General features: G+C 37.2%; 1 protein-coding gene and 1 long non-coding RNA gene across 3 annotated transcripts in view; one reads left to right on the forward strand and one right to left on the reverse strand.

The window, feature by feature from the left end:
* SYT1 (synaptotagmin 1) overlaps nt 1–21,006 on the forward strand; it is a 547,515-nt gene that overhangs the window by 335,953 nt on the left and 190,556 nt on the right. For both annotated transcript variants that reach the window (XM_036866982.1, XM_036866980.1), the window contains exon 4: nt 7,420–7,602. In XM_036866982.1, coding sequence (XP_036722877.1) covers nt 7,437–7,602 — 166 coding nt within the window. In that variant the 5' untranslated portion in view covers nt 7,420–7,436. The remainder of the gene's footprint in view (nt 1–7,419; nt 7,603–21,006) is intronic.
* LOC118902536 overlaps nt 1–21,006 on the reverse strand; it is a 257,310-nt gene that overhangs the window by 132,372 nt on the left and 103,932 nt on the right. The window lies entirely within an intron of this gene.

The raw sequence follows: 21,006 nt of genomic DNA on the forward strand, positions 1-21,006 counted from the left end.
ATTATTGCCAGTGTCCTTCCACCTTTAAGGAAGAGAAGTCTTGAGGAACTGCTTTTGTTTGTCTTGGGGAGACAGGAATGGAAGGGGGTAAACACTGGACAACCTGGAAAACTAAACTATGTAAGATAAAGATAGGAAATAATTCACATTGAACATGTGAAAACCAGAAGTTGGTAGTCAATTCCAATGTCTAGTAGGAGTAGCTGACCATTTAAAAGTTTGACCTCTGGTTTTTAATACAACTGTTGCTATTCTGCTCTTTGGAGCCCTAACATATGTACCCTCCTCTGCTTACTCCTTTTGGACCCAGATTTCCTAATTCCTGGTCCTACAGTTTACTTCTTATACATGCTTTCCCATCTGCTCCCTGGCGATCAGAGTAGTGTTTCCAGTTGTCTAACTATGTCAGGAAGGTAACTGCGAGTTGTAATTTACCACTATTGGTGTCAAGAGATGCCATCCTGGGGTCTGTTTGAGTCTCCATAATGGCAGGAAGAGGCAGCCAGGAGAAACTCAGAGGCTGTCTCAATGGTGTGAATTGGCATCTTACTCTCCTTTTCGCTGACTCCACACAAGGCACAGGACTTAGGAGACACACATTACATGCATCAAGTACCCAGTACATGATAAGTAAGACATAGCAGTAAATAAGTATGGTTCTCCCCTTCGGAGGAAGAAAAGAAACTAAGAAAGAAAGAAAAGACAAAACTAAGGAGAGCAGGAGGATGTCGATTGGAGAGGAGAGACAGAGAGAGAGAGGAGGCAGAAAGATAGGAGAAGGAAAACCAACATAGCTGTAGGAGGCTGCAGAGAGACAGGCTTGGAAGAAGGGACAGAGAGCACATAACAGCACCTTCTATGGGGCCAGGAAAGGGAGATCATGGTGATGGTTTCCATGGGCGTTTACTTATTTCCAAACTCATCAAGTTGTACACATTAAATATGTACAGTTTTTGTATGTCAGCCATACCCCAGTCATTCAATATCTCCTAAGGGATTCTTAGGAGATGCAGCTGGTGAGTGTTCAGTATTCCTCCCTCCTCACATTTTTCCAAAGACACCTTCAGCATAATAACCTCTACACCCCTTCAGTGTTTGTACTGTGATATTTGTAGGACTGGGGAAGAATGTTGATTCTTTTTTCAAAGTAAAGCTAAGCAGCCCCATTTGTATTTGATTTGCAAAGGCATCTATGAGAGATACTGACTGAGAACCATACTCTTAAGCAGAATTCTCCCTGCACCTCTTTAGGAGACTTTTGTGATGAGATAAAGGGGTAAAATCTGGAGCTACCTAGATCTATTTTGAATCAACAGATTGCAGATACAGGGCTCAGGAGCCTGTATGTTTTATGGTTTCATAAAGGTAGGCTGCGTGCTATGCTTCCATTTGCTCCAAGGTCTGATAAACAACCTTTCATCTCTCTCCATTTTACTGGGACTAACACCGAAAGTCAGCTTTCTCCTGCCATGACAGGGGCCGTACAACCTCTGGCTGTCCTCCTACTTCCAGCAAGAGAAACTATCTAAACCGAAGAGACGCTACACCTCAAGCCTGACATTCCAACATTTGCAAACTCATGGAGGATTTTGATCATGCTGCTAGAGTTCACTAACTGCCTAAGGATCCTTGGGTTTGGAAAGAATTTAAATGAAACTTTTGACAGTGTTTTTTTTTTTTTTCTCCCCCAAAATCTTTCGGAGTGGTTGTCATAGGTGGGATTCCCAGGGAAGCTGCTCTGAGTCAGAGGTAGCTCACTGGGGACTGCTTTCCATGTAAGGGAGTGGAGGAAGCAAGGTTTAGGCAAGATGCAGTTACCACAGCCTTCAGCTGATCCTACAGGGCTCTTCAGAGATGAACCAAATTAAGGCAGGGGGACGTGCCTTTACACCAGCATCCTCGTCATTGCGTGTGGGCTGTCCCTGGGGAAGTGGGTTTAACCTTGGACAAAGCAGTTCCCTTTACCCAAGGGTGATTCTTTAGGAGAGACTCCTCAGCTGTGAGCTGTCAGCGGGCCCTGAGACTGAGGGCCTCATTCCTGAAAGGGAGGGAAGGATGCACAGGGCATCTTCTTAGGGTTTTCACAAACACTTACAGAAGGTCAAGGGAAATTCGGATGGAATAAAATGACTACATTCTTCCCTTCATCTCAAAAATACTTTATAACACATTCTGTGATATCTCCTGGACTCTGTAATAATTTCTGCAAGAATTACTTTCAGTTTGGGGCATTTCTGCATTCAAAGACTTTTTCTTAGTAATAATATATTCTTCACTATTTCTTTGACCTTCTTCTCCTGTTTGCTCTTTAATTTTGCACGCTATTATGATAAAGTACAATACTTAAATAGAGATGGAAATAGTTCTTTCAACAAAAATCATTATGTTTATGCAGTATGATAGACTATCTCACTATAAAATCCAAGAAATCCATATCAATTTATGGACCTAGAGATAGACATAATTAAAGTCCTCCTAAGTAGAATAAATGTAAGGGACAGAGGGAAGTTGTCATGGCAACAAAAAATCCTGATTTTCCTCATTTTATACCACAAATGTATTAACCTTTATGATACCTTAAAATTTCTTCTACATTCTATTTTAACCAGTGGCCATTTTGCATATTATATTTGCTAAATATGTAGCTGAATCCTTCTTTCTTGCAGTTTAGCTTTTTACATTACATTGTAAAGTTTTTTTTTTTTAATCTGGCATTAAGAAATCTGTCTGCAAGGTATAGTTTTCTCAAGAGCAAAACAGTTTTAAAGGCTTTTTCTTCTGTGTAATTTAAAATATTTCAGGTTTATAATATACTGACAATGTAAACATATGGGAAAAAAACAGTGAGTATCCTATCACAAGGTTGACATTTTTAAGTGTATCTTTCCAACCTCTTTTATACAAAAGATCTTATCTAGAGAAATTGGACACACTTTATATAATGTTTCATAATTTGCATTTTCATCTAATACTCTAATGTATTTCCAGGTTTGTAAATATTTATCTTTAAGATAATTCTAATAACATTATTTTATGGATTACCATAATTTAAGTCTCTCTGTTAGATAGTTTCTGGTCTTCTAATACTATAAATAAGTTACGACAAACATCCTTACATTAAATGAATTCTTTACTGTGAATTCCTACAAAAAGAATGAGTGCTTCTACAGCTTTTAACATGTTCTCTTACTTTGGCCTCTATAAAGTATTTTTCAAAACTATGGTCTTTACCCATTGCCAATTTTTTGTATCCTCACCTTCGCATCTATATTTATCCTCATTTACAATTAATATATATTAACTTTCAGTTTTTTGACTATTTGTTAAATTAAACACTTTTTTTTTTTTGGTAGGAGGGATTTGCATTTCTTTCTTTTAGAATTGCTTGCTTGTGTCCTTTGTACCCAACCTTCTTCTAGGCAGGAATTTATTTTTCTATTCAATAATATTTCTCTTGGCATATTCAAGATGTTGAATTCCACTTTAACAAACTCAATGACTATACCTCAAAATTAAGCAGTCTCTTTCCTATTAGTAAGATGACTTGTGTTTTCTATTTACTGGTAAACCAATTCAAAAGAAAATCATAAATACCTTTCCAGTACTGATTTAATTGTTTCATAATACTTAAATGTTATTACTGGAATAGACTAGTGGAAGGAACTTTGGATCAGGCTAAATCTGTGTAGAACAAATCACTTAACCTCTCCACAACCATTTTTTTCCCTGTAAAATATGATAAGTTACTTTTCAGGGTTGTAATGAGAATTGAGGATATTATACTTAAATATCAATGCCAGCATTTTGGCACATAGTAGGTTCTTAATAAATGGCATCTTTAGTTTTTCTTAGCCTCATTTAATGTTATTGTATCTTAACAGGTCCCTTAGCATAGTGATTTTCCAAACTGTAGGTCGCAAACCAATATTTATTTGTGAAACTAATAAATATAACTAGAATTTTTTACTAAAACAGAACAGAATAGAATGGAATGTATCAGAATATTTCACACATAGTAAGGGCAAGTTTCTTTATGTGAAGTGTGTTCCATATTTAACATATAGGGGGAGAGTGTGTATACTGGAGCACAGTACACAATGTACTTCTTACTAAGGGTCATAGTCCAAAACTTCTTCAAAAAAACCACTATTTTATTAGATTTTAGTCTCATAGCATACAAGTCCCTTATACTAGTAGCTAGGACACCTAGGTTCAAACCTCAACTCCACTAATTACTGCTATCTATCTTTGAACCAATTGCATAACTTCTGTATGCCTTAGTCTCCTCACCTGTAAAATGGGTGATAATTATACTTATCTCATGGGAATGGTGTGAGAACTCTATGAGTTCATATATCTCAGCCACTTAGCATGTCCTCAATAACTGTTGGCTGTTTTTTATCAAGACTTGAGTAGAACATAAATTTTTTTACTAAATAAACAAACAATGCCACCTGCACTAAAGTACATAAGAGAGTATAAAGTCATCACATAGTCAGGACTGAATAATAAGCTAGTTTTTCCACCTGCAAAGTGATGCTTCTTGTTAAGCATCCCTAAATATGCATTTTCGAGAGCCATGTAACTGTTCTTAGTTTTGTTATTTACAAACACTATCTCTCAAAATATAAAGGAATGAAATTAAATTCAGCAATTGGTCTTTCTTTGACAGTATATTAGATCCTTAACTGCCCATTATATCTTTATAATTTGTGAAAGACTTTTAATTTCACAGTGGTATACATTAAGTAAAAGAAGCACTGTCTATATATTCCGTACATAATCTCTTCTTGATTTTTAAAACAATCAGAAATGGTAGGGATAATATCATTGGCTAGTAAGTTCCAAGTTTATAGATTTTACCTTTTTTGATAAAACACCTTGCAAGCTGTACCTTATGTCTGAAGAGGATTCTTTCTGGAAATTTTAGAAACATTCTTTGCTTCCTTCACAACAACAACAACAAAAATACTGCATAAGCTTCAAGTGCCTTTTCTAAGTGTTAACTCTGTTTAATAAAAGCCTTATTTTTCCCAAAGCCTTTTAGATCATTCAACTTATATATACAAATGTTTTATATATATTCCAAAATAAACTGGGGAAATATGAAAATATTTAACAACCCAAGAGAAAGGACCCAAACATCTCCGTGCACAAAAGCTATAAACAACTGTGTAGCCATTTGGAGGGACCAGCCGGACGTCAGGCTCATCCCAGCAATGATATCCCACTTCCAGAACATGACAGAAATTGAGCTGAAACAGACAATATACCTTTAATTTAATAATGACACTGTTGTATTTAGCTATTCTATTTAGCACAATCGTTTCCTTTAAATCCCACAGCAAACCATAATTCCTCAAATATCCTCAACTATCCTGTGGAGATAAGTAATGATAATCACATCTGGTGATTCTCATAGCAGAGGAACAAATTCATTTTTTAATATACACAGATATTTTATGCATATGTATGTGTCTGTGTGTGTGTAACTGTAGTCTTGCTAAGTCACATGAAATATGAGTTAAGGCATCATCAATACCAATAGCTTCACCTAGGTTGTGCAAACAGTACTCCAAATTTTTGCAGGGAGACAAGAGCCAAAGCTAAACAGAATCAGAAAATCAGGGAAAGCTTCTGGAAAGTGACCCTGAGTTAGACAAAATAAAATTTTTTCACAATCTGGAAAAGTCTGAGCTGCCAAATGCTATTAGGGAGGGAGGGATAGATCAATCAATTGATTGATCAATTAATCAATAGAAGGAACAAACTTGCATGCCAGACATTGTGCTAAATTCTTTGCATGGATTAAAACCTTACATACTTGGTATGATTACTCTCCTTTTACAAATGAAGAAACTCAAGAACAGAGAAGCCCTGAACCCCTATCTGTCTAATTCTACCCCTTAGGATTGTATTAGTAGCTACCAGTGAAAAATTCAAAGCTTTCAAAAGAGAACTAATCTATTATAAAATTTGATTATCTATGTATCTCAGCCTCATCCATGATCTCCTTTCAGGAGACCCAAAGTCTCTAGATTTTGATTAAGATTTTAATAAATCCCATACATTTGAGATTATTCTACTTTCAACTGTACTCTCACTAAATATGTAAGTAGGCGTAATTAATGCACAGAAGGTTTGAAGTCTATAAAAATCCTTTATCTGCTTGCTCGTTATTTCCATTTCTTTGCAACTCAAAAGGGCTTTATGGGTCCATCAACTTTCCTGCTGAGACTGTGAAGTTAGGCCCAGGCCTATTTGTATTTATCTATTTCTGCCCCAAATCATGTCCACTCTCACCACCACAGTCTGAAAACTTACATCACACGGTAAAAGTATTTAAGTCCAGAATACGTTTAGATTGGAGAATATGACTTCATTTGTACCCCTTTAGAAGACCTTCCTTACATTTATACAGCACTTCACATGTACTTAAGAAAAATCTAGGCAGGGCACGTTTCGATTCTTCATATTTCAAAAGATGTATAAATTAAGAAGTTTAATGCCTTGTCAAACTTCATTTAGATAGTGAAGAAAACTAGAACTGTTTTCTGTATTCAAGGCTAAGATTTTTTCACTGACTACCTTAAGGATTCATTTTTTTAAATAGTTTGAAGATAACATTTTAAATAATTGAATAAATTTAATAATTTATATTAATTATAATTCAATAATATAATCAAACTAAATAAACTGAAATAATTAAAGTCATGTTTTATCACCAGCACCTCGGTCTATATAGTCAATCATGCCACATTTACAGTGGCTTCAAAAATTCACCCAGCAAGACAAGTGAATTATTGATCATAGTATTATCTACAGTAAATGTCAAAAAAACATAACTGGGCAGAAAGCATACTATCAATAAATGAGATTCAAGGACTAATTTCTGTATAACATTCAGGAATCTTAGAGTATCAATGTTACAATAATATTCTTTACAACCATTTTAAAATTTACTAACATTTTGAATGTGCTATCATTTATAATTTATCAACACTTCCAATATAAATATTTGGTCTCTCCTTTTCGAAAACGCAAAACATTTAGAGTATAGAGCAGGTATGTTGTCAGCAATTGTTTCATGGACATTTCAGCAGGATATGAGTTAAAAAGTTAAATCTATATAGCAAATAATTGCCTGTATAAGTAACTAATAGATTTGACAGTTTCATTTTATTGTTAGGAGAAAATGCTTTCAATAACTATGTCTGGTCTTACCTTCTGGGGAAGAACCTTCTCTGTGGTTCCATAAATATTTCATGAACCAACATAAAGTAATATGCTAATGACAGGCTATTTACCCAGTGAGCAGGTGTGCCCTCTGATGTTTTTTCATCTCTAGAATAGCTCTGATGTGGGGTCAGTTAAACCAGTTTGAGTTGTTCTTTTTTTTTTGCTTCCCTCCCCTCACAGTTTCACCTGAACCTAAAATGGTGAGCGAGAGTCATCATGAGGCCCTGGCAGCCCCGCCAATCACCACTGCAGCGACTGTTCTACCAAATAATGCCACAGAGTCAGCCAGTCCTGGGGAAGGAAAGGAGGATGGCTTTTCTAAGCTGAAGGAGAAGTTTATGAATGAGTTGCATAAAATTCCATGTGAGTATTGTATATTGTTGCTTGAGTAAAAATAAATGGTTGAAAATCAGCGTACCCATCGGGAGAAAAAGAATTCCTCTTAACCTAAGTGTACATTTGATTTTTTATTATTGGAATGGTAGTATTCCAAAAGTAAAATGGAATATTCTTGGAAATGGAATATTCTTCTCAAGGATTTAAATATACTTAATACATGAAAATCCAATTTATAAAAAAAACTATCTTGTGTTTAATGTAGGTGGGCTCTTTTTTTAATCTTCTTCAATGTCTCTTTCTCCAGAGAATGTTAACGTTTATGTGTTGTGTAGTTTAGATTTGTATTTATGAAATCATTCCACTGTAAAGATTATTCCTAAGCAATGGCTAAAATGTACTTTCCCATTATTACAAGTTTGGTTTTCTTTCACTCATCTGTTAATATTTCAAAAGCTTTTGCACACTATTTAACATTTTCTTTGTTGTCATTGGGAAAGAAACAATAACCTGGACCTAAGTTTATTTGTGTGGGTATAGCACTAAGTCCAACCAGCGCCATTTAATTGAAATCATAAACTACAGGTTGGTCTTTTTTCTTCAGAGATGAACATTTACTATGCACCAGACACTTCTCTATGTTCTGGGAAAGTAAGTTTTGGCCCTCACAAAGCTTATATTCTAGTGGGGGAAAAGAAATAATCAGTAAGGAGGCAAATGTATATGATACATCATGGAATGGTAAATAATATAAGGAAACAGGAGGAGAGTAAGTGGGAAAGGGAAGGGGGTAGAGGGTAAAAGGTCATTATTTTTTAGTATTATCTGAGCTAATTTCCTTTGTAAGGAAACCTGGAGAAAGTAGGGGAGAAAGTTCTAAAACCTGTGATATACAAAGGCCCTTAGGCAAGAATCTGCCTGCAATAGCAAGGAGCTCAGTGTGCCTTCGGTAGAATAACACAAGGTAGAGAATGGCAGAAGACAAACCTGAGGCCCTGTTATATGGAGCCTAGTGAATTGTTCTAAGGAACCTGGGTTTTACTCTGAGTGAAATAAAATGCCTTCGCAACATTCTGAGCAGAGGTATCCTATGATCTGCCGTAGGTTTTTCTTAAAAATCACTCTTGAAAATGTGCTTGTGTTGAAAATGTGCTTAGAGGGGCAAGGACAGAAGATAAAGCAGGCTGTTGCAATCATCTAGATGAGAGACTTACCAAAGTTATAAGAGTTATTCTATAAGGACATTGAGAAACTAAATGAAAAGTACAGGGAATCAATTTCTTATCCTCCCAGGAATTAACAACTTGTTCATCTGTTTGTCCACCTTTAACAAATCCAAGTGCATCTGAGAGACACTCTTAGCTCAGTTGTCAGTAATTTCCATTCCCAGCATGAATCTCCATAACCCAGGGAAGATGGAGATGGTCCAACAGAGCGATCCCTAGGATGGGAAACACAGGCTCTCAGGTTCTCTTCCTTGCTCTGCTGCTGAGCTGATGGACTGATTTGGGTATCTTTTGATATGACTTTGAAGTCATAACTACAGGGCAAAAACCAAATGCATCTGTCGTGGGGGCAAACTCTCACTTGAATATTTTATCGAAATGCTTGCTCTAAAAGAAATGTGTTAGAGGGAAGCAGAGAAAGAAAAGAACAACACCAAATCAAACGCATATTCTGCCTTGTCTTCAACACCCTTTCCTTCTCTGGAAGAGTAAACAATATGAGAAGCAATGGCAATGTTGATAACAGTGAGATTTAATGTTCCCCGTGTATCCACACACCCATTCTCTCATCTCCTTTAGGCCTTCACCCAATAGCATCTTCTTAACTAGGACTTCCCCAACCATGTTACTTAAAATTCTAACCCATTTACCCCACCCAGTCTTTGCCAGCATTTCCTGCCCTCTCCCTTGCTTTATTTCTCACTGTATTACTTAGCACCATCTGAAATGCTATGTATTTTATTATCTGTTTTTCATTGCTCTGGCTCTCTCCAAAATAATGTAACCTCTATGAGGGCAAGAAGTTGGGTCTGTTCTATGCATAGTTTCATCCCTGGTGATCCTTAATATATACGGGGCACTCAATATCTATTTGTTGAGTGAATTAATGAATGAATCAATGTTGATTTAACTTACATGCTGAGCCCCCCACTCTTAGATTTTGAGGCCTTAAGATGCTGAAAATTTAAAGCATATGAAAAAATTTTAAGATAAACAACAACGCCCTACTGTATGGCATAGGGAACTATATTCAATACCCTGTGATAAACCATAATGGAAAGGAATATGGAAAAGAATGTATAAATATGTATAACTGAATCACTTTGCGTAGAGTAGAAATTAACACAACATTGTAAATCAACTACAATAAATTTTTAAAATTTAATTTCTAACACCAAAGAAAGCATCATTTCAATGCTTGACTGTGTCATTCACATTGAAAAAACAAGTTGTTTCCATATTTATAGTCATAACTCCATCTTTTAGCCTTCTCCACTTAGTGCCAGCTATTACTTTATACTTTCTTCCCTGTGCATCAGCAGGAAAAGAATCAGCTGGGAAAAAATATCTATGCAACTCTCCCTTCATTTTTTTTCTTTCCCTTGGCTAATCTTATTTCATTCCTTCTTCCCAAGCCACTATCCCATTCCTGTGTTTCTTTGTTGGGCACTGGGAATTGGCCCAGGAAATCAGCCTTCCTCCATGGAGATTTGCTTTTGACCAGCAACCTAAAATAATAGAATGTCAGAGGATCTAGGTAACACCTCTAGAAATATTATGTTGCTGGCTGTCTCCTTGATTTAATGGGAAGAAACAACTGAAATACCTAAAATTTTTAAACGGTTTGGCAAATAAGTTTAGAAAAACTAAATCATAAATACAGCCATGCAGGTTTATGATAAATATTGTAACTGCGAATTTTACACTTTCATTTTAATCCATCACAATTTTTACTGCCCGTGTAATTGAAATTTCTAATGGGATTTATACACAGGGAGCAACACTCAACAGAAATGAAACAGATCCCTAAATCAAATTCCTTTAGGAGCATATGTTATATAAAGGTTATCACTTCTGACTTGGCATAATACGGTGATGCTAATGACAGGTAACAAATTAGAATATTAATTGATTTCCGTCTCTGAACTAAATCTTGGCTCTCTGGCAGATGTGTTTTTTGCAAAATTGATAGCAAACAGCTTTAGTCCGTCACTTGAAATTCCCACTTGTGAAAAGAGAGGTATCACAATGGCAAGGAGTGTGCATGTCATTAGTTGGGTAATCTGCAGAGTCCAGCACGGAGCATATTCAAACCAAATTGCCTGATGATATCATCCACAACACTATGGGGTATCAAATAAAAAAAGGAAAAGGAAATGGTAAATGCTGAGCATTTTAATCTTTCAATTCATTCTGCACACTGTTATCTAAATGAAGCAGACAAGGTTTTTCAGAATGCTTCTTTATTTTGCAACTTTGATTTTATTATGACTAGGGCCATGGTTGGTTTGTAAAGCATGAACTCGTGTCATCCAAATAGCTATGATTAAGGTTTTGATATTCATGAGCTTCTTGAAGTCAAGTGCAACTTTCCTGAAGCACAGCAGAAAACCAAATAGCCAGAACTTGACTCTGAGTCTAGAATAAGAGCAAGTGGGCTAAGGGTAGTTATGTAATTTGTGCAGAAATACTATTGGATAGACAGTTTAACACAGGGATTAAAAACACAAGCTTTGGTTACAGACTACATGGGTTCAAATCTTAGCTCTGCCACATCCTAGCTCTGTGACCTCGGGAATTATTTCATCTTTCTGTGCTTCAGTTTCTGCTGGTATAAAATGGGGATTGAAAATAATATCTCCATCATCCGGTAGTTGGGTAAAGGCATCAATGCATAGGAAGGGCTTAGAGTGTCTGGCACAGAGTAAACATCCTATAAGTGTTAGCTATTATTAGAGTCTAGTTGTCATTTTTAGCAAGTCTATTTCTCTTTCAGAAAAGCCCTCTATTCAGGTCAGACACCCAAATTGAGAAAATTCCAGAAACTTTGCAGCCAAATATTCAAGTATTGCCTTCTTTAAACACATTCCAAGGATGCCTGTTCTAGGAAAGACAGATTCCTTCTTGGTGTTTCCTCTTCCCATCATCTCTAATTTTCTTTTTTTCCTTTGTAATTTCATTTTCTTACTCCCTCATTCCTTTTAGCCTACAGGTATGCTCAAAAAAGTCCACATATTTGCAAGTGCCTAGTGAAATTCTATGCATCGTAGGTGATTCAGAAATGTCAGTTTCCTTCTTTCATGCTCTAAGATTTTCTTCTTCCCTTACCTCCTCCATCACCCACCGTTCTCACTTCCTCCTTCATATCTACATCAAACTGATTGGAAACCATAACCTAGATCCTGACATCTATTTCTTCAACTTCCATTAACAACTCAGCTTCTTCTGCTCTGATCTGCATCGTCAAGTACTATTAAAAGGGTCACCAGGTACTTCCTTTTGCACAATTATGAGGGTGATTGTCAACCTTCATTTAGTCAGATATTTCTGTGTTGTCATTATGACCAGCGGTCATCATCTGAAAAATCTTGATTTCCAGGAGTCTACTCTCATTTCCTCCTCTTCCTTCCCTCCCTCCTTATTCTCATTCATTGACTGGTCCTCCCTTTTCATTACCTTTCCTTCCCTGAAGTGGTAGATGTCATGGTTTCCAGGGTTCCATTTTTAATCCTGTTGCAGTCTTATTCTCCATGCTTTCCCTGGGCCATCTCATTCCCCTGGCTATTCAGGTAAGAAATTTCACTATTATCCTTGTCTCCCTGAGCTATTGCACCTCCAATTCCACACCTGCATTCATTTAAGTCCTGTGAAATCTCCTCCTAAAAAACCTCTCAAAACCAGCCAGCACTTTGCTTTTCTCTCTTCCTGGATTCCCTTACCCAATTAACCCTGACAGGTTCTTTTGTCTTTTTTCTTTTTTTTTAATCACTCAACCAGTTCAGATGTTACCATTTAGATGAGAAGTTCCCTCATTTCCCAAAGCAGAATTGTTTGAGTCATCCTCCAGCCTTCAAAGCTCTTCATTAAAATCTTTGTCTTGGTTACCTTGTTTTGTTTGGTTATATCTGTCTTTCTCACTGAAATGTAAACTCCTCAGAGGCAGGGACAATTTCTTACACGCATTCGTATCCCCCATACTTTGAAAGTATCTGCTACCATGCTAGAAACTAAACTATAGGTATTGCCATATTACAAATATTAACATTACACCAAATACTGTGGTTCTTGTGCCATGCTTGCAGAAACTATGATCTAGAAAGCAACAGTTTTCAAACATTTTAGCCAAGGATCCCTTTGTTCAAATAAAATATTATACAGAAACCTCTGTACAGCAAGTCAGAGCTGCCTTGGTGAGTAAAGGCATCTTCCTCACTCACGCTCCCAAGGTTTATTAGCAGCTACAAAGACACCTGGCTGTATGGAACACAGTTTGAAGGCAGTGGCCTCAACAAGTGGTAGATATATCAGTGTTACCCCTCACAGCAATAACCAGTGAAACTCAACATCCAGTAGTGATATAATTGGTTAAATATGGCATAAGCAAATATTCATCCATGAGGAAAAATGCAGTCCAGTAACTTTGTTTTCCCTCATGGGGCTGCAGAATGAATATAATGCTACTGCCATATGTTAGTGTCAAGAACACAATGTTAATTCAAGAAGATAATTTCAAGAAACGTAGGAAGAGAACCCTTAGGAACATACAGTAATACACAGCATGTGAAGAACAATAATTATTGTAACGACTGCCAATGTTCATTGAGCACTTAGCATGGAAGCAAGGGCTGTGCATTCTGTGAAATCAACCTCCATTCTGCCCTGTAAAATCTCTACTAGGTGTGAATAATTATTATTCCCATTTTACAGATAAGAAAGCTGAAGCCTAGTAAGGCACACATGGTGCAGATTGTAGGTGCAGGGCTGTGTCAGGAAAATTTTTGCAGTTTTTTGCCTTCACAATATGTCACAAAGACTGCAAATCACCTCCACTGTTGCTTATCTCCACTGACTTGAAACTCTTAGGGCTCTATGTGCCTGTTCAGAGATACTGGTTGGTATTTGATGTTCATCTCTTGTTATTTGTTTTACTAACTGAATACTTGGAATACAAGTTTAGTACTAAATCAGAGTTTCTCCTTGGCTTGAAAGGCAAGTGTTTATTCACTTTATGTTTCTGCATTTCTTTTATTGGACTCACTCTAACACTGTCATGTGAATAAATAATCCATTGCTACCTAAGTACTAAGAGTTAGATTCTGTTGCATTGTATAGATGAACTCCTCAAATATCATCCACTGACTCAGCTTCAGCTCTCATCTGTTGACTCAGTACTTCTCACACTTCAGAAAAGCACTGGCTGAAATGTTAAGTGAAATTATTCATTGTTAACCTCTACTAAATTGAAATATCTATGAGAAAAAAGTTACAATGCTGATGAGTGCTATTTTCAGAGCAAGTGCTTTGCAATATTGAGTGACTTCATCAGTGCAATGCTGAAGGAATCTATTTGGAACAAGGACACTTAGAGATAAGGGTTGCTGTTCACAGCACAATGTAGTGATTCATGCTTACACTCAATAAACGGTTTAGTTTAGTTTAGTTATATCATTTTTCAAGTTTAACTCTGATTCAAAATGTAGGAAATGCATATGTGTATATGTAAGTACAATGTGAATTCAATGTGTGTGTATTAAGAGTTACCATGAAAAAGTTAATCCTAGGGCAGAAAGTCAGTTTGGTTCTTAAAATTTTGAGTTGGCACTGCCCCCTACAGGATATTATGAATATTCGTTGGGCCGTTTTTATTGTGCTGAAAAATGGGCATGAGGGGCAGCTACTGGCATTTAGAGGCCCTGGGCCCGGGAACCTACACATCTTCCAACACGTGAGACAGTTTCGCATAATGAAAAACTGTTCCACATTCTGCACAAATTTCACAATCTCCCTGGGATGTGCATATAGAAGGAACCCCTGTTTATAATTATCTGAACCTAGAATGACTTGATATACAATGTGAAAGTGTTTTTTGCGTGGCTCTGATATAAACTGAATATTCTAGCTTTTATTCTAATGTTTTCCTAACCTCTGAACTTTCACTTGCTCCTGACTTTTTGCAAATCTTCTGTCTTATTTCTCTAATTCCAAACATCCCTTTGAGCAGTTGCAAGCATTTGATTACTTCATCGTGTCTTCTAGTAAAGTTCTGTCTGAAGATTTTTACAGTGAACTGTGAATTATTTCATTACAAATTACTTTATTACTTCTCCTCTGTTATAGTTAGCACATTTTATTGATTTGTAAAATTTATGTGGGTATGTTGTATTATCTATTATTTACTCTGAGTAAAAGGATTGTTATAAAATACTCGTTATACTACTGATTTTAAAGAGCAAGTGTGGGGCTTCCCTGGTGGCGCAGTGGTTGAGAATCTGCCTGCCAATGCAGGGGACACGGGTTCGAGCCCTGGTCTGGGAAGATCCCACGTGCCGCGGAGCAGCTGGGCCCGTGAGCCACAATTGCTGAGCCTGCGCGTCTGGAGCCTGTGCTCCGCAACGGGAGAGGCCGTGATAGTGAGAGGCCCGCGCACTGCGATGAAGAGTGGCCCCCACTTGCCGCAACTAGAGAAAGCCCTCGCACAGTAAACGAAAACCGAACACAGCCATAAATAAATAAATAAATAATTCCCATTTAAAAAAAAAAAAAAATTGTTTAAAAAAAAAAAAAAAAAGAGCAAGTGTGTAATCTGACTCTATCAACATCCTGTATTCAATGTATAAACCTAACAAAATTATATGCTACTGATGCTGTATTTCAGGAAGGTTGTTTAAATGTGTCCTTGAATTTTGTTTCCCTCTTGGAAGCCTATTATGCAGAAAATTCCCCCAAGAAATTCATGCCTTTAAAATTAACTAATGTTGTGAGATTTTATAAGCCTCCAAAGCGTAGGTAATACAGAGTAACAGTAAGCACCTTAAGCCACCAAGTGAAGTTAAGATCTCAGCGAAGTTTCTAGACCTTATTTAGCTATATTCCATTAGCATTTCAAAGATATTAAGTAAACACACCTAAGAAAAATAAGGGGAGTGAACAATATTTTGGACATAGATTAAAAATAGCTCAAGAATCACCTTGCTGAAATACTGTACCAATAGATAAATACATTTAAAAATAATTTTAAACATCTATTTCTCACCACATAGCAGTTGCATGTCAAAATACAGGCTACATTTTCACTCAGGGAAGTGTGACTATAAATGCAAATCTATAAAGAAAATGGCAAAAGGAAAGAAGCTGAGAGACTGCTTTTTCTCCTATTCTAATGACTATGTAGATCTTTTATTGCACTGCTGACCTGTCAGGTTTGTGCCAGTTTCTATTAAATTAGATAAAGAATTTAGAAGCGGAAACCAGAGGGAAATTATGCCATGTGCCATTATCTTTTTAGCACTCGGCTTTATTTTTCTTTGTTTTGATTTCCATTTCTGAGAATACTGGAATAAAGAGATTTGAACTTGTTATCTTCTCAGTCCACATGCCTCCTCAGTCTGCCTTTTAAGTGAACTTAGATAACTTTGAAATAAAGATTAAGAAGATATTGGCCCATTTAAAAGTTTCCTCACCAAGCAACACTCTCATTGAAACCACTGTCCTGGAGGAATCTCAAAATCACTTCAACCCTCTGCCTTTTTCTCTTTCAAGCTTTTTACATACATACAAGTTTTTTTTTAAGGGCAGCAGTAAGCTACAAATAATAGAAGTATATCTGACTAACAATTATGCCATTTATGGAAAGGAGTGTGTACCTGTCCACAAAAACTTAGAAAAGAGCCAGGATCTCATGGTAATAAACTTGATAGAGTTACATGGTTCAATGCCTTGAAAGTAAAATTTTATTGCAATAATTTTTCTTCATAAGGATTTGGATCAGATTCTTTAAAATCAGTAAACTATTGCAGTAGATTAAAAACACTGCTGTTATATAAATATTAGCCCCTGAATTCTTCTGTACACTTCAGTAGCCTTAAGTTTTAAGACTTTGACCATAATTCTAAATTAGTCACTCAGAGGCTCTGGCCCAGTATTAGTTATTAACCCGCAGTAGGGGAGCATTGTTTGCTACAATAAAAGGCCAGAGGGTGAGCTCTGGAGTTGTTCTGCCTTGGTTCAAAGTCCCAATTCTGCCATTACTACTACACGACCTTGGGCAAATAATTTAATCTCTCTGTAAAATGAGGATAATAATAGTACTTACCTCTGGGAAGGTGTGGGCAGTAAAGTATTAATATACATAAAGTGCTTTAAACATTGTCTGGAATATAACATGGGCCATGTTCAAAATTCGTAAACTCCTAATGCCTATTTATATGGCTCCTACTGTGTGCTAGGCTGTGTATGACATGCTTAGGAACTAAACTAAAGCACATCATTTTAACTTGTTTCTGGCTTCAATAGCATTACAGGCTCAGAATTTTTCTACCAGAAGGACCTCTAAATTAAACTGTCTTAGCAAGACATCAACAGTACTGTAAGATATGATACGGTTTTTGCATACATTCCAGTCTCATCGGCAATTATTCACCCTCACACAGTTTGTTTCGTCAATACAGAGACTCTTAGAGTTACTGAATTGATTATCCACATCGTCCCATGCTTCCAGGTCTTTACACAAACTCTCTCCTCTGCCTGAAATTGCTTGCTGGCCATGCTTCTCTAGCTGGACTACTTTTAGTTATGCCTAAGAACTCAGCTCTTTTATAAAGGTCTTCCTTTCCTCATGCTACCAATCCCGTAATCTAATATTCATCAGCAATTCTCCCTCTGTAATAAGTCTGTGCTTTACATATGTTCATAATGTTTACTTTCTATTTTACTTTTGTGTTTTCTCTCTTAATGTGAACCAGTCTACGTGAGATCAGAACACTGTCTTTTCATCTTTGTGTCTCCAACCTCAGCGCAAAACTTGGCTCATAGTAGGCAGAATTATTATTCTCCTTTAGCTCAAAAGATCCTACATAATTATATTAACAAGAAAAGGACTTCCAATCATAGATACAGAGGACAGATTGGCAGAAGCCAGAGGCAGGCGGTGGGGTGGGGAAAATGGGTGAAGGGGGTCAAAAGGTACAAACTTCCAGTTATAAAATCGATCAGTCATGATGGACAGATGGGGAAGTAAGTTACAGCATGGTGACTACAGTTAATAACACTGTATTGTATATTTGAAAGTTGCTAAGAGAGGAGATCTTAAAAGTTCTCATCGCAAGGAAAAAACATTTCTAACTGTGTGTAGGGATGGATGGTAACTAGACTTATTGGGGTGATCATTTCACAACGTATACAAGTATTGAATCATTATGTTGTACACCTGAAACTAATATAATGTTATATGTCAATTATATATCTATTTAAAAAAGGGCTTCCAAAGGGGTATCACTGGAAAGGGGTAATAATAATAATCAAAGGTGAAATTCAACATTATGCTGGACTAAAGATGGGCCACCCTCCAGATCCCTTTTGCTTTCCCCTCAACCACTCAGCCCTTCACAATCATCTTTTCTCGCCTTTGATTTTTCTCTCCCTTTGCTCAGCCTTTGTCATCTGCTGTTTTGCTTTCTTTCCTCCTTGCCTGTGTTGTATCAGAATGTTAGGAACTGTTTGATTCTCTCTGGCCTGGTGGCAGCCCCGTCTGATTCACCACTGAGATACAAACAGCCACCCAACTGGTCCTCAGAGTACACAGTTCTCCCCGCAAGTATTTTTATTCAAGTGGAGACCTGGGACTTAATACTAGTTTCATGTTTTAGTTTTTAAAATAATGCATGGTCCTGCAATGCCCAGGAAACAAGATGAGCTCATTTCTCTTAACGATTGCTGAGCCACATAGCCCGGTTTCCTGTGCGTTCACCGAGAGAGTTCAAAGGTATCGCTAAGTGTTGTGTTACAGCTGCTTTTCCCACACTGGGTACTTTTGTGAGGTTTTCTCTGCTGACTAGCTGTTTATAGGAAACTTGTATGAGTCTCCCTGTTTCACTTATCAGCCACACAAAGCACAGCCGTTTGGTCTTTTGGGGACTGTTGCTGCCGATAAGGCCACAACGGTGGACATCATTTGAAGTGGTGCTTCAAAATGGTCTTGCCAGCCATCTTCTGCCCACACTAATTGGAACTGTTGCATGTCACCTCACCTTTCCACAGCTGCTGTCATCCATCCACCTGTCTTTTCCATACCTGTTAATGTGGCTCTGATGTGATTTACCTGGCTGTCTTCCAAGTCCTCATCAGCAGAGACTCTGTTCTGCTATTTTGCATTCCGTAGCCTTCACCTCTAACAGCAACGCTACTGATGTGAAAGCCCAGGTACTCTGGTAAGAGTTCGAGTTTGATGATCTTTCTAAAAGTTGAGCACCATGTGATTTCACCAGTGCTTCAATTACTGGAAAACAGATCATTTCTCAAAGTCAGTTCTGCTGCTTTTATCCACCATTGGAGCTCGATGCACCTTTGCTTCTATCTGGATTCCCTGATTCGGCCATTCATTCCGCCCGGGACAGTGGACCTGTCTGTACAGACACCCAGTGCCATGTGCCTCAGACACCCAGTGCCATGTACCTTACCCTTACTGATACTCTCTTCTCCCTTGGTTCCTGACACTTTAATCCTTTTTCTTTTTGAGTGTTCTTTTTCTCTTTGCCTCCTTCAATCACTAACAGATAGGTACTTTCCAAGGATCTGCCTTTGGCATTCATCTACTGCTATGATTTCTTCATAATTTCAGAACTTTCAATATTCTCTTTATGTAAATCATACCCTAAACTCAATCCCCAGTCTTGTTTGATGTCTTTACTGAGCTCTCCCCTTCTGTTAAATTAACCTTATTAAGGAATGATTTACATACAATAAGATGCACCCACTGCAAATGTACAGCTCTGTGCATTTTGACAAGTATATGAAATGTAATCACCCCTCAAAAAAATGCCTCTAGTCCCTTTCCAGAAATTCCTGCCCTGGTTCTAGGTGACAATTGATCTGCTTTCTGTCACTATAAATTATTTTTGAGTGTTCAAGCATTTCATAAAAATGGAACTATGCACTGTGTAGTCTTTTGCATCTGGCTTCTTTCACTGAGGCTAATGTTTTTGAGATTCATCCATGTTCTTTTATATACCAGTAATTCATTTCTTTTTATTGCTCGGTATTCCATTGTATAGATATCCACAATTTGCTTATCTATTAATGAAAGTTTAGGTTGTTTTCAGTTTGGAACTCATAAGATAAAGCTGCTGTAAATATTCTTGTGAAAGTCTTTGAGTTGAAATATGTTTATGTTTTCTCTTGGGGAGTACCTAGATGTGGAACTGCTGAGTAGTAGTATAGAATTTATTTTTCTTTATGTAAAAAAAAAAATTGTCAAACTTTTCCTAAAATGACTGTGGTATTTACACCCCATCAGTGATGTATGAGAGTTCTAGTTGCCCTGTGCCCTTGCCAACACTTGGCATTGTTGGTCTTTTTAATTTTAGCCATTGTATTACAGGTATCGAGTATATCATTGTAATTTTAATGTGCATTTCCAATGGTAACTCAAAATGGATTGTAGATCTAAACATAAAAATTAAAATTGTAAAACTTCTAGAAAACATAGCAGATAATTCAATGGTCTTGATACAGGCAAAGTTCTTTTTTCCCAGCTTTAGTGAAATATAATCGATAATATAACATTGTATAAATTTAAACTGTACAATGTGTTGATTTTATACAAAATGATTACCACCATAGCATTAGCTAATACTTCAATCTCATCATATAATTACCATTTCTTTTTTGAGCTGAGAACATTCAAGATCTACTCTTAGCAAATTTCAAGTGTATAATACAGTATTATTAGCTATAATCACCATGCTGTACATTAGATCCTCAGAACTTGTTTATCTTATAACTGGAAGTTTGTACCCTTTGGCCAATAACTCCCCATTTCCCCTACCCAGCAATAGTCTGCCTAAAAGGACACCAAAACCATTAACAATAAAAGAAAAAGTTGACAAATTAAACTTCTTCAAAAGTAAAGACTGCTTTTTTGAAATGCAGCATTAAGAAAATAATGCAGGGGGCTTCCCTAGTGGTGCAGTGGTTAAGAATCTGCCTGCCAATGCAGGGGACACAGGTTCGAGCCCTGGGCTGGGAAGATCCCACATGCCGCGGAGCAACTAAGCCCGTGCACCACAACTACTGAGCCTGCGCTCTAGAGCCCATGAGCCACAACTACTGAAACCCGCGCGCCTAGAGCCTGTGCTCCGCAACAAGAGAAGCCACCGCAATGAGAAGCCCGTGCCACCGCAACAAAGAGTAGCCCCCGCTCACCGCAACT

This window comes from Balaenoptera musculus, chromosome 10, assembly GCF_009873245.2.
Source record: "Balaenoptera musculus isolate JJ_BM4_2016_0621 chromosome 10, mBalMus1.pri.v3, whole genome shotgun sequence".
NCBI lineage: Eukaryota > Metazoa > Chordata > Mammalia > Artiodactyla > Balaenopteridae > Balaenoptera > Balaenoptera musculus.